This window comes from Haemaphysalis longicornis, unplaced genomic scaffold (genome assembly GCF_048455015.1).
Source record: "Haemaphysalis longicornis isolate Haplotype H1 unplaced genomic scaffold, Haemaphysalis longicornis Haplotype H1 scaffold_4, whole genome shotgun sequence".
Classification (NCBI taxonomy): Eukaryota; Metazoa; Arthropoda; class Arachnida; order Ixodida; family Ixodidae; genus Haemaphysalis; species Haemaphysalis longicornis.
Genome location: NW_027526361.1, coordinates 74,290,588 through 74,317,420, shown reverse-complemented (window position 1 = coordinate 74,317,420; position 26,833 = coordinate 74,290,588). Strand labels below are relative to the sequence as shown.

Below are 26,833 nucleotides of genomic sequence, written 5' to 3'. Positions count from 1 at the left end.
CTTCTGGCGTTACTGGTTGGATGTCTATCTCCTCTGAACTACATTCTCGTTCGGCATTATCCTGCGATACATGATTGAATAAATCCTCGTAGTGTGCGCCATTTGCAAGATAAAAACCTGATTCAGAACTCGAGCTTATACGTCTCATCGCCGCAACATTGATATTCAAGCATATAACTTATCAATAGGCATAATTTTATAGTATTATGGAAGCACATGGACTACACAAGCGACAATGCACTATACAAAAATTAGGCTGCTAAATAGTACATTAAGCGAAGCTGCGCTTGAAACAAAATTGCTAATTTTTAAATCGCTAATCCAACCCATTCTCGAATACGCCTGTACCACGACAATCCTTTAAAGTATCTGCAATGAACACGCTCGAACCAGTTCATCAGAAAGCAATCCGTGTCATTTAACGCCGTTCTAACTGGAGTATTTCGCAGTCATTTTACCTTGATATGCCATAATTACTACCCATCTCCGAACGCCGTTATCGCGAATGTCTCAAAATTTTGCATATTCTCGCGAATACTCCACGCTACCTATTAGAGAGCAACTATTTGTCTACTAGAAATAGCCACACACTTACCCGTACACCAGTCCAACCAAGAACATATATTCTCCTTAAGTACAGCTTCTTCCCCCGAACAATTGAAAAATGGAATTTACTACCAGTTGAAATTAGGTGATGGTCTTCAGAGCAATTACTGTATAATTTAAATTGATTGTGTCGAGTACATATTTGTATAATTTCATTCGGTATTTCTAGCGTTGTGTTTATTATCCACTGCAGCGTCTAATTTACGCGAAACATTTGTGAGTTTAAATGTGCTGAGTAGTATCTGTGTGGATTTATGAGGAAAAGTGGTTTTGCATTCAATGTACATATCCACTCCTGCGATGGATCAATTGGACTACAGTATTTAGAAATAATTAAAAGATTAAATAACTAAATTTTCCGTATTAGTAGAGTCTAAATTAAAGCGTTTCTGTGTATGTATGTGCATTCTTCCATGTACGACCATCGTCAACGCTCGAGAGAAATAAACATTGTTCATACGTTTTCACCCAAACCCTGTCGCCTGTATATCGTGGGCTAAAACGCTCCGCTGGCCATGCACCTTCACAGAGTTAAATGGCTCACGATTCTTTTTACAAACCTCGTGAGGGAGCGCTGCAGTTCCTCGCGGCTGGAGTGCCACTGTCCGAAGAAGCCACGGTTGTCGTTCACGGTATTTCCATGCAGTCGCCGTATCGCCTCCTTCATTCCTCCAGGCGCCGACTCTGAGGGCCAAATGACTGCCCTCGTGACCTTCAGAAAGGAGAGCAGGCTATCCGACAGCCCTTTCGCGAGACCTGTCTGGTTCTCGAGCTTGTCCTTCGCCATGGACTGAACGGAGCTGAGAATACGCGTGATGGCGGACTTCTCGTCGCTGGAGCGACCGGCAAAGTCCGTGGCTGCCAGCGGCATGGGGTAGGTTAGGGCCACCTAAGACAGAAGGCGAGAGAGTGCATATAGTGGTGACAGTCCGCTACGTTTTTTTTTTTTTTTCAAATAAGAACAAGACTGCCTTGTCGTGGCAGACTACAAGCAAGTGAAAAAAAAATTCACGCATCTCCACTAAGTGAATCATGACGAGTGAGCGAAGCACTGGGGATCGTTCTTACCGTAAATCACCCGTGAGAGTGCTTAGTGCTGCTAAAACGATTTCGAATCCAATCCAATCCAATTAAATGCCCATTAAATCCAATCCAAACTAAACCGAATTCAATTTAATCCAATCCAATCCACCTCGCGCTTGCGCAGCACGGCTCTCCATGAGCGCTCTCTCTCTCTCTCTCTCTAACGTTTTGTGAATCTTTCATTTTGTTCTTGTTAACCTTTTGTGAACCTTTTGTTCACAGATGTTTCGATTTACACGGTGCTGTGCGTCTCTCTCTCTCTCTCTCTCTCTCTCTCTCTCTCTCTCTCTAACCTTTTGTGAACCTTTAATTTCGTTCTTGTTAACCTTTTGTTAACCTTTTGTTCACAGATGTGATTTAGACGGTGCTGTGCCGTGAGCACAGACGCATGACGCCGGACAAGCCTCGGCCTTGAGGTGCTTCACCACTACAAAATTTCAAGCATAGTGCCGCAGCGACTGGGAAGTGTTTTGAGAAACGATTGCGGCGAGTTGAGGTGCGCAAAGAAAATGATCCAAGAGTGGGCATGTATATGCCCTCCCCTTGCAGATTCGTGTCACGGGTGTAGGAAGTTCGCAGTGAGCAAAGCGTTAGGCGATAAAAGTTGAGATAAACGGTTGCAGGTCAACCTCATTGTGTGAAAGTGTGAGGCCTCTCAATTATTCCTCGTAATTTAGTTCGTGCAATTTGCTGCGGTTTGAAGGGACAGGAAGGCCGAACGGTTCATGACTACTGCGGCATACAGTTTCCTGCTGTGGAGCTGCCTTAATTACTAGGTGTTTTCGAACGAGTGGTATTACAATGTAACAGTCGCGTTCTCCTAGGCGCCCGCAATAAACCTATAAACAAGCGCCGAACGACTGGGTAGAATTCCTTGAGGCGATTACTGCACTTTAGCAACAGGCCCCTGACACGAAGGGGAAATTCTTTAAGCATTCAAAAACGAGATCGACAATAATTTGGAAGCCTATACTACTTTAGCAGGGGCCAAAACCTCTTGGGGCACCTGACTTTCACAAAGACTCATTTTTACGAAAGCAGTGATTTATGTCATGTCCTGCGCTATTCGTGTAAACAAATATAATTGCGCACAAATCGCTGTCACCGGTTCGGCACTCACCTCAATGTTGCACAATAATTGCGAGTACAGCATTGTCCCGCTTGCGGTAAACCCTTTGTTAGCCACGCTGTAGAGCTCGTTGACTGTGAAGGTTGTGATCTGCTGGTGGAACCACCAGGTTGTCTGGTAGAGGAGATCCAATGGCGGAGGATGAAAGGACGCGGTGAACACTTCGTTGATGGATCGCAGGATTTCCTCGTTGCTCACGTACACGGCGTCAGTCACCTCAAAGGGAGGCTGTAATAAAAAAACCACGCTTGATTAGGGCATTCTGAAAAAAAATTAATACATTTTCGAGAAGCCAGCAGCCGTAACGCTGTCTTTGAAGCCAAGAAATATTTTAATCATTTGTTTATCATTTTCGCTTGACTGCTCGAACGTCGCAGTGACATCCTTGCGGAAAGCGTAAAATTAAAATAACACTGGGCTATTTTCAAGCGAATTTTTTTTAAAAATGGCGTAGATCCTCATTCATCGATCGGTAAAACACGAAAGTGAGATGTGCCTTCACAAGATCAGTTGAATGTTTATACTGCATTAATATGAACTCGCATATCGCCAGTTATATTTCTTCGGTATGGCACCGTCAGACTTATCAGCATTAGACGCTGGACTGCACGCGCGGGAGCACTGCGTAAACCCGAATGAAACCACACGCGCTCGCAAACCATGCGAACGAAACCGAACGGGTTGCCAGCGGAACGTTTGATGAACTCAAGATCCCCTTGCGAAAGAACATGATTTGCGAGGCTGTCTTGTTTGTGGGTGTGCTTGGCGATTGACAACCTGCTGCCACGTCGCTTTCACAAATCTGCGACCACTGGATCTGTACGGCAGACGATTGCGTTGCGACGAGCTCAGCTGGCGCCAACTGTCGGCGCTCATTAGCATCGTGATGCACTACTTCGCTTCACCTCTCTCAGACGGCAGCACCATTGAAATCGAAGAGGTTGTAGGAAAGATATATGGCGGGTTTCGTATGACTATATGCGCGTGAGATCAGGGCTTCAGCTGGTAGCAGAGTCGGTAAAGCGCCTGGCACCTCCCGTTGCGCCGACATAGTACCCGGCTCGAATCCATGGCGCAGCCGAATTTTTCTGGCGATGTCGGTTCCGTGGCGGATATCACGTCAGTCAGATCTTTGTGGATCCCAGCGTAAAACGATTTCGTGTTTAAAGAAAGGTAGACGGAATCAGGGATATTTTTTTCCTTTGTTAGGTCGTAGTTCACACATCGCCCATGCGACTCCCGCCAATTACTTTTGCTGCAACGTCAGTTCACGTGGCCATACTCAAATATTTTTGCACACCGTTTTTGCCCTTGAAAGCTCATTTGTGCTAAATCTGTTAGAAACTAGCACCCATGTAAGGAAAAACCGTCATTTTTCAACCGGTGGTGCATACAAACTGTTCCTGTAAGCCGTCTCAGGCGTACTGTACTGACAGATCCGTTTGTGTTCAACCGGCAAACGATTATGAAGTACGTCAACCACTTCACATATTTCTGATCGAAATCTTGAACAAGAATGCTAGTTCACCGCCCACATGAAGACAAAGGGATGCAAATTTGTAGCTTCCTTGCATTCAATGCCTTTTTTACCCCCTGTAAACCTTGACCAGTTATGGGAGACCTGTCAGAAAAGGCACCTTCGGTGAAATCCGCATCTTTGCACCACCACCAGTAACCAGTTGATGTTATCCCCTTACGGCGAAAGTTGCGAAACTGTCCCGAACAAAGCGTCGCGCATAAAAGTCCCAATGCTGTGCTGGGTTGCACCTCTGGTAATATCGTAAATAAGCTACCGCCCAGGAGCCCCTGGGCCATGCATGCCAAGAAACGTTGCTATAATCAGCCCGGAAAACGCCGTTAACCGAAGTCTCTCCCACCGGAGTTTTGCCGCAGCAACAGGATTTCCGGCCCACCTTCGATTCAGTATGAGGAATGTGGTAATGCCGTTTTCATTACTTTTGCTCAGAACTGCTCTATCGAGCATGGTGTGACTGTACATCAGGATTAGGACTAAGGAAATCATCGTACTACCGAACATGAACGAGATACAAAGGTAAAGAGGCGACGAAACACATACTAGCACTTCAACTCAGTTTATGCAACAGAAACACGAAAAAAGGTATATGTACGTGAAACGTGGAAAGGGTGAAAAATCAGCGAACACAAACAAAATAGATTGGCATCGCTCTCGTCGCACTTGCTCATATCACAAAGCCACATAAAAATGCCCGCCAATATCACCTTTGTCTCTATTTAATGTTCGCTAGCACGATGATTCCCTTAATAATCAACTCGCCCAACTAAGCGCCTTAGGACTTGGACATTGCAGTTGTTATATTGCACAAACTGCTTAATTCACACCCTTCTATGTTCAAATTTAAACATGCACATGCACGGGGATCCGGTGATGGACCGATCTATCCAGCCAGCCACGATTTTTTTGAGGAAATAAGGGACTTCTTACTATAGCCTGTGGTTCCGTGTGTAGCATGGCTGAAAAGGTTTCAGTACAAATGAAAGAATATTAACACGAAAGTGCTTTATCCCGGGATCCACCAAGATCTGACTGACGTCATATCCATCACTGAAATGATATCGCTAGAAAAATGCGGCTGCGCCAGGATTCGAGCCGGATACTCCGTCGCCGAAACGGAAGGTGCCAGGCGCTTTACCGACTCCGCTACGAGCTGAAGCGCGGGCAGCCGCGCGCCATACTAAACGCGCCATATATCTTTCCTACAACCTCTTCTATTTTAATGGTGCTGCCGTCTGAGAGAGGTGAAGCGAAGTAGTGCATCACGATGCTAATGGGCGCCGACAGTTGGCGCCAGACGAGCTCGTCGCAACGCAACCGTCTTCCGTACACTCCACGGAGCGGGGACGCAGTGGTGGCAAATTTGCGAATGCGATGCGGCAGCAGGTTGTCGCTCGCCAAGCACACCCACAAACAAGACAGCCCCGCAAATCATGTTCTTTCGCTGCAGCGGATCGTGAGTTCACCAAACGATCCGCTGGCAACCCGTTCGGTTTCGCTCGTATGGTTTGCGAGCGCGTGTGGTTTCATTGGGGTTTACGCAGTGCTCCGGAGCGTGCAATCCAGCGTTCTAATGCTGATAAGCCTGACGGTGCCATACCGACGAAATAAATAGCGATATGCGAGTTCATATTAATGCAGAATAAACATTCAACTTATCGTGTGACGGCACATCTCACTTTCGTGTTTTACCGATTCCCATGAAAAGGGATCAACGACATTTTTTTTTTGAAGCAAGGAAGTTTGCCACGTTGCCTCAGAATATTTCCAGTGTTGCCAATTACGGAACATGAGTTTTTAACTAAATAACTTCCGGGGCATAGCGTTGCTAATACCCCTTCGATGGATCTTTACCTATATTACTTATTGGTCTTATTTGTTTACGTTACTTATTTGTCTTTGTCTTCCAACAACATTTATTCTACCAGGTCGTTATTAAAATGCTACTATTCATTAATGCACCCAATGTTACTCCTTAATACTCGCGCTGTTTTGCTTGCGTCAGTGACATAGTTCCTATGCAACATTGCATATGGCAGAAAGTTTTCCCTTAGACGAAAGCTCACAAGTTAGCATTCTGATGATCAGAGCTAATGTCCGCCGGAATGCGTAAACGCTGAAGTCAGCGGTGAAGACGACACAAGGAGTGCACGATTCGACCTGAGGTGTGGTAGAGTAGCCAACTCTTTTTGCCACGGGAGAGAAATGTACCCACCATCTTTTCAAGAAGACACAACAACTGTACGAGTTTCTGTCATAGATATGTTCGCTTGCACAGAAATGGGTCCGAAGTCAATGCGCCGACGTTTGATAAAGCTATTACCAATTGCCGCAGACTCCACAAGCCATGTACTCGACTTAAAAAGAGGCCACAAAAATTATAAGCGCAGATCGTTAACTGATAACTTGTTACCAGCGGCTACGCGTGGCCGAGGGCTTCATTCCATTCTAAAAAAGAAGTGCTTGGACTCATTAACCGAAGCTTGCAAAGTGCGAAAGAACGTTCTTTAGACCGAAGCGTAATATGGCTAGGCGTTTATATCGCCAGTGGTTCGGTGTTCGCAGAAAAATCACCCGGCGCCACCCAATAAGCATGTGTAAAAAGAAAACAGGTTCGAGAGGATTTGGAAGTGAGAGGAGAGAGATTGGCTGAGTTTGTCTGGCTGAAAAGCGCTCTCACAGGGAGCTACTCGGTGAAGCAGAGATTTAGCGATAGCGACGGGCAGGGGTGGCGTCAACGTGGCGATGGTGAGCACCGGCCGCGTGGGTTGGCTACCAGTCATGCCTTCTCCCGAGGCGCAGGCAGCTTTCGACAAGCGAAGCCGCGAGCAGGAACGGGAACGAAATTCACATATCAGCTCGGTCGAAAACATTCCGTGGCACCCGCGACAGCCATACGAAGGGTAACAGTACACGCATAAAACCACCATTAAAAACGCTCACTTAAAAAAAAAGTACATGACAATGCTTCCCACAATTCCTTTATGTAACTAAACATCTCCGCGGGAAAAGCTCAGTACATGAAATATTCCCATGGTTCCCCATTTTGCTTGATAATTTTAAAGCGAAACCTAAGTGTCCCCACCGATGCCGTTGTACGCCAATGCGCTCTGCGGGAAAGCCAACTTTCTCTGACGTTTGTATTGACTTATCGTGGGTAAGTTAAAAAAAATAAAAACCGTTTCCGGTTGCCGGAATCGTTCCTGGGTTCCGCGCGTTTTGAAACCGGCGTCTGCCCGATGGCTCCTTGTCGACATGGTCGAAGCGAACTCCAAGCAGCAGGTAGCGATTCGCGCCGTACACCCTAAGCCTACATGTTAGGCCTACGTAGTGCATACCCCAGAGTAGCTGCGGGTATTCTTGAAAAGTGGCGCGTACGTCCAGAGTAGCACCTATTCGCAGTGTGGGATTCGACAACCAAAAAATACATGCCGAGAAAGCTTCGCCTTCAACCATCGTCGTCGTTAGACGAAGGGGTGCATGATTTTTAGGTGCGAAGCACCTTAGGACTTCGCTTTTCCGTGCTTTGGCGTCAGTGTACACGGCGTTATAAACCCGAATATGTGTGTGTAAGCCATAGAGTTTCATACTAATATATACTAGAGGGAAATCTGGCGCCACTGCCTAGGGGAGCCGCGCTTCAGCGAGCGTGCCGTCATGTACCGGGCTGGCACGTTCCAGTTGTCCTTGGCATGGCTCACGAACAGGCTGAAAAGTTGGCTTTGGCTGCAAAAATGCAACAATATTACTGCAGAAAATTAATCGAATTTGTTCTGTTATCATAAAATTAAAGCTCCGGAAAGATTTATTTGTCAGGGATTATTTAGAAGCTTCATGGAAGATGAACAAAAAAACAATGTTACCCCTTTTGGCTTCAAGACGAAAAAGAAGCCATGTGGCTAACCAAGCCAAGGAGGCGAGGAACGTCGCTAGCTGCAATAGCGCCGCCCACGCCGGCCCGCGAATGCAGCGCCAGATTTCCCTCTAGTATATATAGTATGAAACTCTATGATGTAATACAGGAGAGTTTGTTGCTGGGCTAGTTGGTGCATATTAAGTTTAGAAGAAACTAGCTGAACAGAGAAACAAAGGACTAAATGTTAACAAAAACTGACAGGGACAATGCTGTGATGTAAGCCAAGCTAAAAGGTTGCAGGATTGGATTGAATTGATTCGGATTGGATTGAAATGGATTAGATTGGATTGGATTAAATTGGATTAAATTGAATTGTATCGAATTGTGTATACTGTATACACGCGTTGTCCCCGCTGTAATGCCTGAAAGGCGCTGTGGGTACAAGAGTAAATAAATAAATTACATATGCAAGCGGGCAATGCCACGGGTGATTTATGGTAAGAACGATCCCCAGTGCTTCTCCCACTCGTTTTGATTCACTTCGTGGAAATGCGGGAATTTTCTTTATCTGCATCGCGTTTCACGCTATGCTCGGCGAATATAATTTGCGTACCCCTTCCAGATAGCTGGCCTCGAAGGCCTCTCGCAGAGCAGCGGCCCAGTCAGAGCCCGAGACCTGCGGCACGTACTCTTTGAGGTCGGTCAACATGCCGTGCACTGGTTTCGGGATTGACACCATGGCACCCGCAGTCAGGTGCTTGATGACAAATTCCTGCGTTGCACCCGGTCCACATTTGATTGCCAACACATAGTGACCGCGTGACAAAAGCAGCTCAGCGCAAAACGTCGTGAAAGCATTCTCTTGTGTACAAAAATTCTGTGCAATATAAGCTAATTTGAATAATTTATGAATCATTGTGTCCGGAAATGATAAAAAAGTTTGAACCATGACAATGGTTAGGCGTAATTTGTTACTAATAGGATAAAGTATATTTTGGGCAAATCATTATTTACTTATTGCAAGAAAAACGCAGAAAGCGTTCAGGTTGGTGTAGTTCATTGCATGTTTTTCTATGAATATTTCTGCAAAATTCCGAAATCTTCCGGCACTGTGAGGATGAAAGACCAGAGCAGCCGTATTGGCGAAATATCATATTTTATTTATTTATTTATTTGTCTTTTTTAATATTTATTTATTTATTTATTTATTTATTTATTTATTTATTTATTTATTTATTTATTTATTTATTTATTTATTTATTTATTTATTTATTTATTCATTCATTCATTCATTCATTCATTCATTCATTCATTCATTCATTCATTCATTCATTCATTCATTCATTCATTCATTCATTCATTCATTCAATATGCCCTCGCGGCCAAATGGTATTAGAGGGAAAATGGCCTTTCAGTTAGGTATCGTGCCTTGCTATATTGTTCAAATACACAAACGCACATAACGTCCATGGAATTAATTGTAAAATAATTCAATTATACGTTGTTTCGATAGAAAATACGTAAAACAAGAGACAGCCGCTTTCTGTACCCATACTCCTTAGATGGCTGCGTATTACCAGCGGATGGGAATACTGCAACATTTACAACTTTATTGTGAACTTAACAATAATGACAAATGAAGCAAACTCGTCGTAATTATGGAGTTACTCAGCGGTCAATAGTACTTTCGCTTGTTTCGAGATGGTTTTGATAAAACAAGAGTAACAGCTGTTTTCCGCACTCATGCTCACCCCGTAAACGCCAAGTTTTTGACTGCAGATGGGAATTCTGTGACGTTTACATCGGAAGTGTGAACAAACTAATCATGGCCGTTAAATGACACTTGGCATATTGACGGAGTCATCGTAGTAGCCAACCTCAGTACGTTTTTTTCCAAAGATCCTATTATTATAGTGAGAGCTACGGAGCATGTTTTAGGAGCTCTGCAGCGAGCGCATGCAATTCTTCATCTACGCGACCCCATAGATCCAAGCAATTTTTCTCAGGACCTTGAGCAAAGGGCATCGCTGTAATGAAACCATTCCAGTACGCGAAAAATAGGTAAAATAGCGTTTTATTTCTACCAGTGGTATCCATATATCATGGGAATGAAACATCAATGGTAAAAGTATCAAATGGCTTTCTGCTCTAGTTCCCCCCCCCCCCTCACTCCCTCCTAAGCTTGTAGAGCAGTCGGGATCTCACACGCTGGTGAGGCAGGTTGGTGTTGTCAGCGCAGTGCTGCCTACAATTGCTAAACACGGTATGTAGTTTCCCATACAAAACAATTGGCCGCGTATCGGCTCCTTTCGTTGCAAATGCCGACGAAAGACGGTAGTCGACTGGCGCCCCTGCCAATTAAATGCCTCCCTTCTCCTTCCCGTTGACCTCTCATGCTGTTCTTCTCCCGTCTCGGTCCTCCCAAGATAACACGCTAGAGCTTTGCTAGGGTTAATTTAAATTTACCGTGTTCTGCTGCCCCAAGGCGAGTGCCTCGATGCCAGCGATGCCGTACGGCGGAGACACGTGTGAATCGAGGCACTTTACTAAAAACGTTTACAGAACCACGTTGTCCTACTCCACGAGCGCTCCAAGTGGAACGACAAACCTATCTAGTGGAACTTCCGTTGCCGTTGCCGTTTGTTTGTTTAAATGCCGCCAGGTAGCCCTGGCAACAGGAGGCGACGGTTTTCTGCAGTTAATAAACTATTTTATTTGCTATCGCAAAAACCAAGCATACGTGGTTTTCAAAGGAACACTGAAAATATCACTCATGCATCGAAGTTCTGACTTACATTTGTGTAATGTGTTGTTCTTGTTCAGCAATGCTGACAAGTATGAACATTAACACCGGACGTTTAGATTCGGTTGCGGGTATATAACACTATTGCGCAGTTTCTCATTCACTTTGTCCTGGTGGCTGAATCGAGTCACAGACAGACAGACAGAGAGACCAAAATTTCGGTGTCTAAGTAGCCCAAGAAAGACTATCGTCTTTAATACACAAGCCGCATTACTTAATTGCTACGGTTGTGGGTTCGGTTCATATACCTCAATAACAAGACTTGAACACTTTTTTCCACAAAAAAATAGACGCTCAATTTTCCCCATTGTTGCGCATGCAGTCATGACTGGTGGCTTCGCCCTTTCGGTACTGTTCATTCAATGAGCTCGTCCTTATGTGACGCCTACAATATGATGCGTAAACTGCGTTTAAAAACCACAAAATTTATTCCAAGTTTGATACGGGACTACTGGTTTAAACTTCACCCGGTTTTAAACTGTCCCCTTGCAAAACTGACGTGGGAGGTTGGAGTTTTTTTCAAATCCAGCAAGGAACGGAAGGAACAAGAGATAAAGATGGGTAAAAGAGAAGAGATGCAGCAGCGAAGTTACAGAAATAGGTGAAAGTTTGGCCGGGCTGCGAGTGACAGCTACTGCTTCGGGAACGGCGGTCGTTCAAAGGGTACGCGCGTGCATGCTGTATGGCGTGGCGGGCGTAATTAGCTTTGAATTCCGCCAATTTTTTTTTTTTCACCTGCGTGTGCATGCGTCTATGCAAGCAAAGGATCTTTTTTTAACAAAGACCATAAAACTCCAAGGACACACTTTTCGGACATTGCTTCGGTACTTTCATACGGAATAGTAATAGCGCCACAGTCCATGGTGGTTGCTGCTCCCATTTTCCGCTCTATAGTACAGCAACCGCCTCACAAGCGTATTTTTGGTTTGAAATTGCAGCGTACAGCGCACGTATTGGAAAGATCGTAATTTTTAAAAAAATCAGCCATACAGTCAACTAGCTGCCTGGAGCACAATCTTAAAACGCAACTAGACGTCGATAATTCCTTCACTTGCCTGCACAGTGACGCTTCTGTCAAGGAACTTCAGATAGTCGGCAGTGGCGAGGCTACTTCCGTCGTAGAGTGCACGGCGGAAGAGGCCGACGTAGTTGCTGTAATTGTTGGACGCAATGATCTTTCTGTGTATCTGCCACCAGGACAAGACGAGCCTCTCTGGCGTGATGACAAAGACCCTCGCATTGTTCTCGCGGCGATTGGGCAGCACGTCCAGGCGAAACCAGAGAGGCACGAGCCACTTTCCCGTGAGGATTACGACGGCCTTCACGACGTCGGCGTAGGTCGTACTTGTTGGCGGCGATGGTTTGAGGAAGGACAGCTGCCCGCTGCTCAGGAAGTCCCGCAGTGCGTGTAAAGCGGGCGTATCGTTTGATGGTCTTTCGTGCGAACAACGTTTCAGGTACTGTGTGGCGAATGTGTCGAAGTCATGGGTTGCTGTTTTCTGATCAGGGATATGAACCCTGTTCATGACCCACTCTATGATTGCCTAAGAGACAGTGATGAAAAAAAGGGCATCAGTAAGTGTGTTAGTTAAAATAATAATAATAACAATCAATCAATCAATCAATCAATCAATCAATCAATCAATCAATCAATCAATCAATCAATCAATGTTTATTATAGTGCCCAGGAACAGCGGAGGCCTTCGCGCTGGAGCACTCAGAGGGGAAAATGCAGCACTGTAGTACATCAACAATTTGCTAATAAACACTCAGTGAGCAAAAAAAAAAAGAAAGAAAGACCTACAAAAACGGCAAAGAAGATTAGAAATAAAATAGTGCAATCCAACCGACTTTACACAATCAAGTCGTGCTGGCGCACAGACAAGGTATAAGACAGCAATGAAATGCATCAACAGCTGGCAAAAGAACAGTGAGTGAGCAAAAAATAAGAAGAGACTACAACTTCAAAGAAGAATAAAAATACCATAGTGTAATTTTAGGCAACATTACACAATCAATAGAAACTGTAATGTCTGGTCAGTTGCAAGAAGACATCTAACAATAAGCGTAACTATACGGAAGGGTGAGTGAAAAGAAGAAAGTTTTTACAAGATTTGGGAAGCGTACATTTTCAGTTTCAAATGGACGCATGAAGTGAACATGGCAACTTTGAATGATAAAAACGGCAGAAAAAGAAAAATTCTACGATAATTACAGTCGCAGTATCAGCACAATACACGAATAACCAGGAACAAGAACAAGCTCGGTGAAGTCAATGCACACGTCAGGACGATAAGTGAAGAAAAATAGCACTGCCAAGATGAACCTAGTGTGTCAGAGCTGACAACCCGGCCAAAAACTCCCGAAGAGGACGCTGAAAGATATCGAGCTTCTCGGAGTGAACATTATGCAGATGCTGCATCCTTTGAAGAGGAGAACGTGTGCTGAGAGCTCCAGCTGCTTTAAAAGGGTGGGCGAGCCTTGTAGCTTTTTGTGGAACGCGAAAACTGATTGATTCAAGTAGTTCCGGGCATAAAATAATACCATGAAGCAATTTGTACATGAAAAGAAGGTCTGAGTGGGTCCACCGGGAACTTAGAGAAACAGTTATAGGGATAGGCTCCGAAGGAAAACGATGCCTAAATATTGAAGAAAATTCGGTTTGTACACGCTCTATAAGTTGACATTTGAAACTACAGGTTCCATTCCAAACGACAGAAGCATATTCTAGTTGCGGAATACAAAGCGTTCTGAATAGTTTTAAGAAGGAAGAAGGAAACCGGAATTATCGAGAAAACCTGCATACAGCCCCAAGAGAGCGTAGCGCCCGCCTAGTAAGTTGAGTGACATGAGGTGAGAAAGTTAAGGCACTGTCGAAAAGCACGCCGAGGTCTCTGATCTCTTCGATTCTAGACAAGTAACCGCCGTTAATACTGTAGCAAAATAAAGTGCGGTTCGTTTTCCTGCTATAAGACATGACCTTTGTTTTTGTAGAGTTAAGATTTAATCTATTGTCTGAGCACCACTTGGAAAATGAGGATATATCTTGCTCCAGGGCAATGCAGTCATTAATGGACTCAATCCGTCTGAATATTTTAATGTCGTCAGCGTAAAGAAGGAAAGAAGACATCTTAATTGCGGCTGACACATCGTTAACAAAAATGGAGAACAAGAGAGGCCCCAACACTGAGCCTTGAGGCACACCGCTTGTTGATCTGTACAGAGCAGACGTCTGCCCGTTAACGCTAACGAAACTGAACCGGTTATCTAGATAACTACCCAACAATGCCACTAGTGGTGTATCAATTCCTACCTGTAAAAGCTTTTTAAGTAACAGCGTGTGGCAGACAACGTCAAATGCTTTGCTCAGATCACAGTAGACAACGTCGAGCTGGCCCCTCTCAGAAATGGCTGCCGAGGCCTGCTCCATAAAGCAGGAGAGATTAGTTGTTGTCGACCTTCCTGATATAAAGCCGTGCTGTTTACTTACAAGAAAATTCTGTACAGAACTTGACAGTAATTTGTACAGCGCTGTCTCAAACAGCTTGGAACAAGCACAAAGGAGAAAAACTGCTCTGTAGTTTGTTGCATCCGATTTGGAGCCTGACTTGAAAATAGGACGCACTCGAGAAATTTTCCACGCGAGAGGGAACACGTTTGTTTTTAGACACTGGTTAAATATCACCGTCAAAACAGGTACAAAAATGCTGCCGTATGTTTTGAGAATAGCTGGAGGTATTACGTCAGCTCCACACGACAATGACGGTTTCATGCGCTTTAGGCTCTCCAAAACCAACTGCTCGTCCAAAAGCACTAAGCTAGAGCCTTGTACGCGATTTAACAATATGTTCATTTCAGAGACGTCACGCTGGCCGCATGTGGCACTGAAGTGCTGAGCAAAGTGGTTGGCGACATTATGAACTTCTTCCCCAGAGGAATCTACAAGATTGATAAGATCATGTGAGTTGTTCTTACGGGACCGGATGTATCTCCAAAATGTTTCAGGCTGAGAATTCGCACTACTCTCTACAGAATCGAGATAGGAGCGCTGGTCCCGCTCATAAAGGTTTTTACATAATTTACGGTAAGAGCAGAAGTTCTGTTTCCATTCGTCACTCCCGGTTTTCTTATACTTTCTGTGGCAGCGGTCTTTTAATTTAAGAGTCGTACGAAGTTCTTTCGAAAACCAATGTGGGTGCTTGGAGTGGTTTTGTTTATACTTGGGAATAAATTGGTCCATACCGCTTTTGACAATTTCGGTGAACCGTTCGACCTGTGCATTGCAATCAGGAAGTTCTTGAATTTCCGACCAATCAAACGAAGAAAAAAAGCTATACAAGCCAATGTAATCCCCACGTGCATAACAGAAGGGAGAGAGTTCATTATACTTTAGTGAGGTACCACAATGCCGAATCGAAACGGGAGCCGAAACTGAAAATGGAGGATGAAGCTTGTCGGGTTTGACAAGAGAGATATCCACCATTGATACTCGCGCGTTCTGTATGTTTGAGAAGCAGAGGTCTAAGATATTTTCGGAGCAGTTTTTGATGTTATTCAGTTGTGCCATGGATGTGAAATCTAGGAAGTCTAAAACAATGCGAGATTTTTGCTGTACGTAATAATTGTAATGCTGGTTAGTTAGACTGTCCCATTGTACACCAGGTGCATTGAAATCCCCTAGAATGATAAAATGGTGATTTTGGTGTGAAGCGCAAACTTCTTCTACAGAAGTAAGTAGCTCATTGAACGAAGAAATAGGAACATCGGGGGGAATATAAAACGCCCCTATTAAGAGCCTCTCGCCCCCAGTCAGTCGGATGTCCAGCCAGACACACTCATTGTCGCCCTCAAGGTCTTGACGCCTCTTACACAGAAGACCACAATCGACCTCAACTAATACGCCCCCTCCCTTTTGTTTAGCCCCAGTAAAATTCCTATCTTTGCGGAAAACGTGGTAATTTGGAGGGAAATAATCATTTGAGCTAATGTCGCTACAGAGCCAGGATTCAGAAATTACAATAATTGGAAAATTTGAGGAAAGTACATTAGCAAAAAATTCGGACGCTTTAGTGCGAAGGCCGCGCGCATTTTGATAGTAAATGTCCACCCTGTTGTTAGTTCTTTTCATCGTGTGGGACATCAGTGGAACAGAACATTTCGGGATGCAGCTTTCCGCGGAAAGGTTTGAAAAGGCAGCCCTTCGGCCAGAACAAAGGATCGCTCAAACACTCGAAGGAGTCCTCATCGACCGTAATGCAGAAGGAAGAATATGAACTGTACTTGGTCTTCAGCCGCTGACAAGCCAGAGGTATGACATGTACCGTCGAAAGATGCTCCGTCAGTTGGGCTGAAGTGGTGCACGGTGACAGTTTAGACACGAAGATGTGTCTCGGACGCTTAGATGGACGAACGACGGAGATGCTACACTCATCTGAAGCACCCACACACACTGCACTCCCTCTGCGTTTGTTTGACTGGGCCGAGTCGTTGGAAGGTGGCTTGCCGGATGCATCATTTAACAAAAGGCAAGCCTCGGAAGAGGCTGGGGTCAGCTGCTCGTTCGCTGAAAGCGTAGACGCTGCGTTTATCTTCGCCACAACAGTGGCAAAGGATGAAAGGTCCACTCGCTGCGTGGAAGGGGTCGCCATCGTCACGTTGAGCTCAGGTGTCGAAGGGGGGGCAGGCAATAATAATAATAATAATAATAATAGTTATTTCATGTTCCATCCAAAAGTAATGGAGGAGACTGAAAAAAAAGCTAAAGAAACAGCTTGATCACTTTCCTTCTCCACACAGAGGAAAAATACGAACAAATACAAATATCGGCAAACAGGGCAGAAACATCGTGCGCTTGCGCTTTGCCTACATGAAATAAAAAATATACGATGTCAAGCACACTAAAAGACGTGCAATTGGAAGAACCAAAATATGAAAACTAGAAAACAAGCTCTCTCATTCCACACGTTGGTCTTTATATAAAGTTTGACGCAATATGCAGACATGCTATATAAACACACAACCATGTACACACGCATAGATACAGTTATATATACCTACAGATATACATACACGCATACATGTGTACCTGCTCAGAAGAATTAACAGAGGGTATGTTATGTATCAACTAACTTCCTGTCCCCTCCGGTAAAAAATGCCTTCTGGGCAGTTTTTGAAGCTGAAATTTCAAAGCTGAAATTCTGTAGTTCAAACTGCGTTCAATGAATTGGTGTATTGTACTATGCGTGTGAACGTGCGCTAAATGTCCGAAGTGGGTAAAGCGCGTTACGCTCGCACGAAGACAGGCACCGAATAGAGCCCTAATTTTAGGGAGTGGCAGACGAGCAGCGATTTGAGCACTGCTACCCCAAACAACAATCACAACAAACTCGCGTGGCATTGCGAGAGCATGGCCTATCGTTTGCACAGAAATCATTCGAAAAACACCTCGTGAGCTACGAATTTGGAGCGGGGTGCAATTGTAGCTTCGCTTCACGTGGGTTCCTACATATAAGTGGCAGTGGTCAATTGTGTAGTGAGTTTGATTCCTTCTTTTCCATGCGCGCACGTAAAAATTTGTTTCTGTCCAGTAGTGGGCTGACCACAGGGCCAAGATTTTCGCCTCAAGGGGCAAACAACGATTGTAACATACAAAAAAACTACCGCGCCTAGATAGAAGGGAGCACTTCACCCCGTGCTTCGTAGCCTCAACTGAGCGAAACGAACTAAAGAGAGTCAACGATATGCATGAAAAAACGTTTCATGCAGTGTTGTCCACTAAGCTCACTTTTGATTCCCGGGTTACCCGGTGCAGCTCTGGTTTACCTCTAGTTGATTGTTTCTCGTCTCAAAATTATGTTTCAGAACAGCTTATCACAGCGGAATACGCGTAATGAATGACGGTGTGGAAAAAAATTACCCGGGTGTTCTACATTCATTTTGAAATCACAGCATGACTACTAAATGAATGCCTTCTTCATCCTACCTCCAAGGCAGTTACAGCGGTCTCTTGGAGAACGGTAATGGTTAGTGTGGTCGAAAATTAAATTCATTCATCCGGTCGGTTTTAAATTAAAAGTGCCCTATTGGCGAGCACAGAACATGTTTCTGAAACTACTGGGGTCTTTCCCGTAGTCGTAAATGAACTTAAAGGAAAAGTGTATCCCCGAACGGTTCGAAATGGTATGCTCGGTTCTCAATGGCTTTGTGTACGCAAGGAGGTCAAAACCCTTTGTACAGAACTTTTTTAAGCAGTGCAGTTTTTAACACAAGGCAAACTAGCAACGCACTACATCTTTGGTACAAAACATTCCTGCCGTGTTCCTTCTGTACATCCTCCCAGGATTAACTAGAAGGCAGAAACAGTACCAATACCTGTCCGCGGACGTTGTTGCTGACTTCACGGTAAGGGTTCTGCCATTTCGAGCACACGTACTGGGCGAAGTCATCGCATGCGCTTTCGTTTCTCGCTTCGCCAAGGGTCAGGAGTTGTGCGTGGCGTTTGCAGCCTTCCGTGGAGCAGACAGGGTGGGCTTTGTTCTTTTCCGTCGTGTCCGGACTGTGCATTGCCTTCACCAAGAACAGCACCAGACCGACGACTAGCATGATCAACAATAGCCCCAAAACGACGAGGAACGCCGTCTTGAGCCCGAAAGACCCGAACAGCCAGCCCAGACGCTTTGGGCCATCCAGGGAAAAGCACACATCAGGGAAGGAAAGAAAGAGAAATTAATAGAAAAATACCAAACTGTAGTTATCTACAAGCATGTTTCGAATTTGAGACCAGTCTGTACGGGAGTGCAGCAGGGCTCCATTTCGTGACCATGTTTTTTAATACGAAAGTGTTTTATTCCTGAATGCACAAACATTTGAGTGACGTCATATCCGTCGCGGAAATGACGCCAGTACAACGAAGTAAGCTGCCTGTAAAGGCTGCAACCCTGCACATGGGGTCTTCTTGCGGGGAAGCCACCATTAGAACCATAAAGTACGCCATACTTAGGGTTGTTCGTTTTCGGGTTTATATTTTAACACGAAAGTGTTTTATGCCGGGATACACCACGATTTCACTGACTTCATATTCCTCACGGAAATCACGCCTGCACACTTTTGCCGAGGCGACCCCCACCAGCAGGACGTCGCCCGCCAAGCACACCCACAAGACAGCCGCCGACCAGCAAATCATGCTTAGCTGCAGATTTCGCTGCACATTTCACTTTCGTGTTTTAGCGATTCCTACGACAGAAGAATCAACCACAATTCTTTTGTTACGTTATATATCACTGATTTAACTAACTGCCTTCCTAAAGTAGTGCTGTAATGTACGCAATTGACGAAGCGCTGCTTTTCACCACCCCGTCCTTACGTAATGGAGCACAGATTTTTAAAAATCAGGGAGCGGCTCACGACAAATAGGCTTACTTCGAACAATGACAAAACCAAATATGTAGTTTTTAGATCCCTCTACAAATCTGTAGCTTACACAATGGGCAGGCTCAATGTCAATGACAAAGCAATAGAAAATGTCGGTGCGGTTTCATATCTAGCTGAATTGCTGGACGATACGTTAAACTGGAAGCCCCATTTATACAGGTTGAGGAAGAAACCTTTTTGTTTTTCTCTGACCAAAGCCCGACAGCATTTTGAAACAAGTAGCTGTTCTGCCTCCGAGGGCAGAGTTTTCATACCTCTCTCATAACACATACGGACAACAACGCCTCAAATACGTCGGAGTTAATGTTTGGAATGATCTTCCCTCATCAGTTTTACGATAAACCAGGGTAGATCACGCTTTGAAAGACTTTTTTTTCGCATCGAACATTATCCAACACATCGATGAACAAAAGGTACGAAAAAATTGAAAATTGTATCGACTTTTAACGCCTTGTACACGATGTTCACTGGTGCTGTATTGGGGACGAAATCGTACCAGTAGCTTTTTAGGACTGACGATGTACTTCATTCCTGACCTGTGGTCTGCTGTATGTGTTTTATTGCAATGTAAACAAGACACGTCTCTCTTATTCATAGTTTCGTTTGTCTGCTTAGAACCAAGCCTTTGTTCATAGCACTGTAATTTATCCTGAATGCGTCTTTTCTATTCCTACCCGTGCTTTTTGTTGACAAAGTACCACTTCATTTCCTTCAAACATGCGATTGTACGTAGCATAACGACTGATTTCTTTCTGATAAGTTTTTAATTGATGTATTACTAGCCAATATGTATCCAGACATCCATGCATGTATTAGGAGAAAATAAAAAAAGAGAGAACACACAAACTTGGTACTGAGATTATGAAAAAAGGGGGAAGTGAGTTTTTAACTATCGACACGCCGGTGCTATGTTTTGGTTTGTCAGAGGCAGGGCCGGATTAGAATTTAGGCAGCGCGAGACAGCGGTACCCACAGTGTATCAGTTTATGAGGTGGACACGTTCTGTGCTTGAGTTGTATTGTAAGCGGTGAGGTGGTACAATTTTTTTTCGGCATGAGTAGATGGCGGCCTAGGTGAGCATGCGCACAAAACTTGTTAAAACCCTCGTTTCCTACAGTGACTCTGGAACACTTACGATAAACGCTCTCACTGATTCTTTCGCGTCTGGGATCACTGTGAAAGCTGCAGTTAACGCCAGCACAGAGCGGAACTGCTTGATTAGCTCGTCGCAGCAGATACGCCTTTCGTTTCTGCTTTTCTTTTGTGGATTTCTTTTTAGAGGGGCTATCGAATGCATTCATTGCTGGAACTGAGGGAAAGCCAGCCAATAGCCGCTACACCACTGTAATGACGTGATTCAAGTGATAGAAGAACCACAAGACTGGGAAAGAGAGAATTTGTTGACCAAGTTTCTAAGTTATCTGATTGGCATAAACCAGTAATTTTTGGCTAATAGACTTTGCGACCCCATGATCTAAGCACTGGATGTGTTGGTTGACTACGTTCTGCAAACATTTAAGTTTGCAAAAAAAGTTGAAAAAAGTGTTGCAGGGTCCCTTTACCGTACCCGCAAAATGGGTGTTCTAGGCTATGTTCGCACCCATTGCTCCAGTTACCAAATTTTTTAGTTTCGACGCTCCACCATTTAACACACGCGCGCACGCACGCACGCACGCACACACACACACACACACACACATACACACACATACACACACACACACACACACACACACACACGCAGACGCACACACACACACACCTACACACCCCCACACACACGCAGACGCACACGCACATACACACACGCACGCACATGCAGACGCACACACATACACACACACAGACACCCTCCCCCACGCACAAGCACGCACGCACGCACGCACACACACACACCCCCCACACACGGAGACACACACAGACACACCCACGCACAAACACGCACACACACCCACACGCGCACACACCCACACACACCCACACGCACACACGCAGACGAACACGCACACGCACGCACACACACACACATACACACACACGCAGACGCAGACGCGCACACACCCGCACACACACACATACACAGACACACACGCAGACGCACACGCGCACCCACACACACACCCGCACCCACCCACCCAACCATCCACCCACCCATTCACACACACACACACACACACACACACACACACACACACACACACACACACACACACACACACACACACACACACACAAACACACACACACACACACACACGCGCGCGCAGACGCGCACACACACCCACACCCCTCCACACACACGCAGACGCGCACACACACCCTCCCCCCCATACACACCCACACACACGCAGATGCACAAGCACGCACGCACGCACGCACGCGCGTGTGAGCTTGTGTGCTTGTAAGTATATACCTGAAAGGTAGTTTTTTGGCCTGCAGTCGTAAGGGAGAGTGGCAAGTACTAATGAAAACGGACACTCTGTCCTCAAGCTCCCAGTAAAACCCTGCAATGAGCCTTCTTTCAAAAACATAAGTTGCAAACACACTAGATGAACCTCTAAAACAACTTTAAGCAGATAGCTGAAAATCCACCACGGTTATAGCCTTGCTATCCGAGAAATACTTGGCCTTCCAAGCTTCCTCTCTTCAAGTTAGAATGCGAGCGAGCAACACTTCTCGATTAGTTATGTCGCTGGTTGCATCGTTGGGTCTTGTGCTGCTGGGTTTATTTAGCGCTGCTTTGTGTTTGTGTCCTTGCAACCGATGAATTCAATTCTTGTTGGCGAGTAGGCGTCATTGAAGTGCGCACTGCGGAGAGGCGCCTTAACAGAGGTCAATATTTACATAAATTTCTCCTGACGTCTGCTTCACAGTTATACACGAAGTTAATGCTGGAAAACTACTTTTGTGGGCAATATAAGCAGTGTTCTTTAAATATATGAAGGCCATAAGACTTTTAAAAGCACAGGTGTCTAAGGCCGGGTTCCGACTGTTGTCGCAACTGTCGTAATATATTTGAATAATGACGTCATTTGACGTCTCAGCCAACCGAACTGCTTAAAACGCCGCTTTTTACGTACATAGCGCACAATATGGCTGTTACATCGGTATTCTGAACATGGCGTAAGATTTAATTCCAGCCGTGCCTTGAGTCACACAAAACTCGGCGCAGCAAACTGGAGAGGAGGAAACGCTAGACCAAGAAGTCCGTGGGGAAGTGGCGAGTAGGCAAGGAGCCGACGAGCATGTGTGGGGAGTGCGCGTCGCGGTGTTCAACGCAGGCAACCAGCTTCGCTGTTTCCTTCGCCTTGGCATCTAAGTTGTGAAGGTGGCCGAATATTTTTAATCTACGCCAAGCAAAATTCAACTGACACGCTCTAGCCAATTTTTTCACAGAAAGTTTTGGCATGCTTCAGGTAAGGCTGTTGGATTACGTCGATATGGGGACGGTACGTTGGACGACACGTCCTACTGAAGCGAGCGGTAGCAAACCGTGTGGGCTCTGCAGTTTTCTAACCTAGTGAGTGAACGATCGGACGTTATCCCAATTTAATTTTTCACACTGGATCCGGGGATGTAGTGGAGCTGCTGGGACGACATAGGAATGGCAAATGAGCTTTCGACGAAACTCCGACCTCTTTTCTCGGGCGAGTGAGTTAGTCTTTACCGCAACGCATGTCTAATACGAGTAAAGCCGCACTGAGACCTCTCCCGCCAACGATAGTAACTGTGCAGGGGCTGGATCTAGGACTAACCGCAGCATACAGGGAAGAAAGGGTAATAATACGCGACTCCATGGCTATTAACAATTTTTAGCACATTAAAAGCACAGCTCTATTGACGTCACCGTTAACGCCTACCGGTGACGGCAACAGGCAATAAGCAAGAGTTGATGCAGTGGCCGTTGCACCCGCTACCGAATATCTCTCGCTATACGCAAAAGCTCCCTAGGCCCAACTCGCTTCTGGGAGATTACGTCAAGGCACACCTTTGACCACGAGACGGTCTTAAGCTCGGAACAGAAAATTAGAGGGTCCCACGTAGAGGTGGGGACCGATGTACCGCGAAGCTTTCATCACTGGGCACAGCTTGGTTGAAATAAACTAGCGTGTATCATTTTTTGAGAGTGTTACAGGGCTTGCGTAGTTGCTCTCTTTTAAAAACGGTGAGCAGTGGAGAGTAAGTAGAGTAATACTTAACGCAACGAGAATCGTACAATGTCTCAATCTCCATAATGAAGACGCCACCAGCTCCAAGCGCAGAGAACGTATAACCACCGTGACTGGGGCTTCTGCGGTATCTGTGAGTGAATTCCTCTGTCGGCCCCTCGGGGGTGGTGTGGGGAGGCCAGCGTCATCTGGTGTAACCTTACGGGAGACGCTGGTCACGACCGTCCTTTGCCTGCTTTCATCGCATCTCTAACTTTCCGAAAAAGGGTCACCCGCTTTGCTTTTGGTACCGTGCCCCACACCGAACTTTCGTCAAAATTTCTCTCAAGATACCACAACCCTTACCGATTTCTGCAACAAGTATCAACTGGGAACTATGTTGGCATACTAAAACATGTTGCTGGGCTAGTTGGTTCATGATCATAAAAACTGGGATTAGCGCTTTAAAGAACAGGACACACGTAAGAGAAAAAATAGCGCCAGTCCTGTCTATTTTTTCTCTTACGTGTGTCCTGTTCTTTAAAGCGCTAATCCCAGTTTTTATGATGTTGGCATACGTGTACATCCATACGAGACGCCGACGTCGTGGGTCCGAAGCTGTTCATGTGCAGCGACTAAAACCGTACAATGACGGCCTCTTCTCGTGTTGCTTTTAAATCACCGGGATGGCTCCTTTGCCATCCGGGTGTAGCGCACCGAGCATATTGTGCGAAATGAAATCAACAGTTTGACGGGAACCCGTCTGTCCAGAAAGGATCCTTGGTGACGCTTCCCTTGACTGTTCGCGCTTAGGCTGAGCGCGACACATGAAGCATATGTTCTGATTATACGTCTAGGCATCCTTTTGTTCTTAGATGTAGCGCAGATATAGAGTGATTTGCGTGCAGAAGATGCGCACTTGTAATAACGAAGAAATCCTCGTGTGGATATGCACCCCATGCCACTTCTGGCAGGCGAGGCAATAACACTGAAAGGTGGGCTAGTTGGTGACAATTCATAGCTGTAACTTGAGCGCACAAAAAACGAGGACTGAACGAAGACACAAAGCCCAGCGCAGACACGAAGACCAGGAGAGGCAAGTCTTGGTTGGCGTAGCTACATACTGCGTTGAGTAAAGCTCGCCCGGATCCAGACCACACCAGGACCACACCTTGCACTACACTACTGTCGAATTACCAAGTTTTGGTGCGGTCATTTGCACGGCTAGTCACCATCACATCCCAGCCACAACTTCTAACCTCAATCCACAATCCCCAACCTGGCGCAATCATCCTCAGCGTCATTTCTTCCTTTCATCCGGGCCGAATAAACCCCGTCCGATAAGTCTATTGCTCTGGCCTCTGAAGTGGTGAACGTCCGGCTGGACACAACTCGCGACATCTCGTAACGGCGTTTACGAGGGGTTTCAAGTCGGCGCGTCGATCGGCTATCTTCTACCATCCTAACCACCGCCACCGGCACCTAGACGCGCTCTAGCACGGAAGTTACACCATCAAGAACAGCGGGCGAAAACGGGATTGATAACTCCTTGCTGGCTTTCGCCGCAACGGCGCGGAGGACGAGCGAGACAATACCGCGTCAGTTGTTTCAGTCGGTGAGACGATTTGTCGAACCTACAAATAGTGTTACCTTTCCTTCCGGATAAAGCTCAATTTTGTTTTGGTCATAAGGAGTATTTGAGCACCTGATCTCAATTCTCCGGACAACCGCGGTACATTTTTTGCATACCTTCCCCGCGATCCCTAGCGACATAAAACACCACTACAAAAATGGCTTCAAAATCTGGTTTTTCATCAGTATGTATCCTGTAGGGACACCCAAACCTACCTGTGTCGTGTGGTCTTCAAACTTTCGTGATCTTTCTGTGCGATTTTTTTCGCCACCCAGTGGGAGGGTGGGCGCCGTTTTATTCCTGTCCCAGATATCGGTTGGGTCTCGAGTCATCCGCCTTCCAGCCGCTGGAAGACAAGGTTACAACTCATAATTTTTTTTTTCCATTTCGCTACTGTCTTTCACCCAAAAGGCAAATCCCAAGCTTAAATCAGTTGCATAAGAAAGAAACAACCACGATAGTGCGTCAACTTTTACGAGCTGTCGGACAAACATCTGCTTTTGAAATCTGTTGATTGTTACTTTAGAAATAATGCAACCGCCAAAAAACTACTCACTGTAATTCCAACGTGCTACAAGCTGAAAACATCAGCTCCCGTACGATTATTGTAGCTGGAGAATGAACCGAAAGCACAGCTTGGCGTGTGTCCTTTGTCCGTATGTAGGTATACTTGCCTAAACCAGATGACCCACACCTGTACTGGTATGGTATTATTCCTATCACTTGGGGTCATTTTTTGGCGCAGGTATGTCATGCGGGCGTGGGCATTTACCCACGGAGAAGCGACGGCATGCATTCGTGTTGTCCGCATTTCTGTTGGGACAAGAATGTACAAGACATTCTGAATTCTCGTTTTCACTCCTCGGTTTTCAAACAGGCAACGAAACTCGATTGCGAACACCACAACAAAATTTATTATTAGGGTTTCGTAGAGGAGGGGGAATGATTCCTAGCGTGGTTATGTTTCCCTCCAAAATAACACGGGGACTTCATCTAGATTCCCATAACTATCCAAGTGGAAAGAAATTAGCAGTGGCTTAGCTCGGCTATGCCAGGATAAACGTAGCGTGATCTAAGGTTCCGCTGGTTATTCTTAGCTTTCCTGATTGTCTAGGATTCGCTTTGTTATCATGCTTACTGCTGCTTCAATGACACACACACGGTGTACGCATTATGTGACACATGTATATTTGTCACGCGGATCCGGTGCAGCGTCACCAATCGCCACAGAGCAAAGCCGGTCCCACAGCGCACGAGCCGCGACGCACGAGCCATCGGTTCTACACCAGGCCACCCCTCGCATGATCATCAAGTGGACCGGGTTGCCACGTGCGGAACTGAGGTCTGCAAAGACGCTGGGCGCGTGCGGTGTGTGAGAGACGCCGGGCAGCGAGCAACGTTCTGTGCGCAGTATGACGTGACTGCTCCTCGCGCATGCGCAGCCCGGCTCTCCATGAGCCCCGCGAAACTGCTCAATCTCGGCCAATGTAGCTCACGCTACAAAAACATTTTTGTTACATCTGTGCCCATCAATGCATGCGCACACACCCATGGACCAACGGCGATGAATACACGTGGCTGTGCCCCCTATAGCCAATGGATCGCCACTTT

General features: G+C 45.8%; 1 protein-coding gene across 2 annotated transcripts in view; it reads right to left on the bottom strand.

Annotated features, from left to right (window-relative positions):
• Positions 1 to 25,564, bottom strand: part of LOC144178926 (membrane metallo-endopeptidase-like 1) — a 33,168-nt gene extending 7,604 nt beyond the window's left edge. The window contains exons 1-3 of one of the 2 annotated variants that reach the window (XM_077707074.1): positions 25,438 to 25,564; positions 2,810 to 3,046; positions 1,167 to 1,495 (exon numbers count right to left, since the gene is read on the bottom strand). In XM_077707074.1, coding sequence (XP_077563200.1) covers positions 1,167 to 1,495; positions 2,810 to 3,046; positions 25,438 to 25,554 — 683 coding nt within the window. In that variant the 5' untranslated portion in view covers positions 25,555 to 25,564. Of the gene's footprint in view, positions 1 to 1,166; positions 1,496 to 2,809; positions 3,047 to 8,821; positions 9,239 to 25,437 lie in introns of those variants that run through there. The other variant, XM_077707073.1, reaches the window with a different exon arrangement.
• Between the last annotated feature and the right edge of the window lie 1,269 nt (positions 25,565 to 26,833).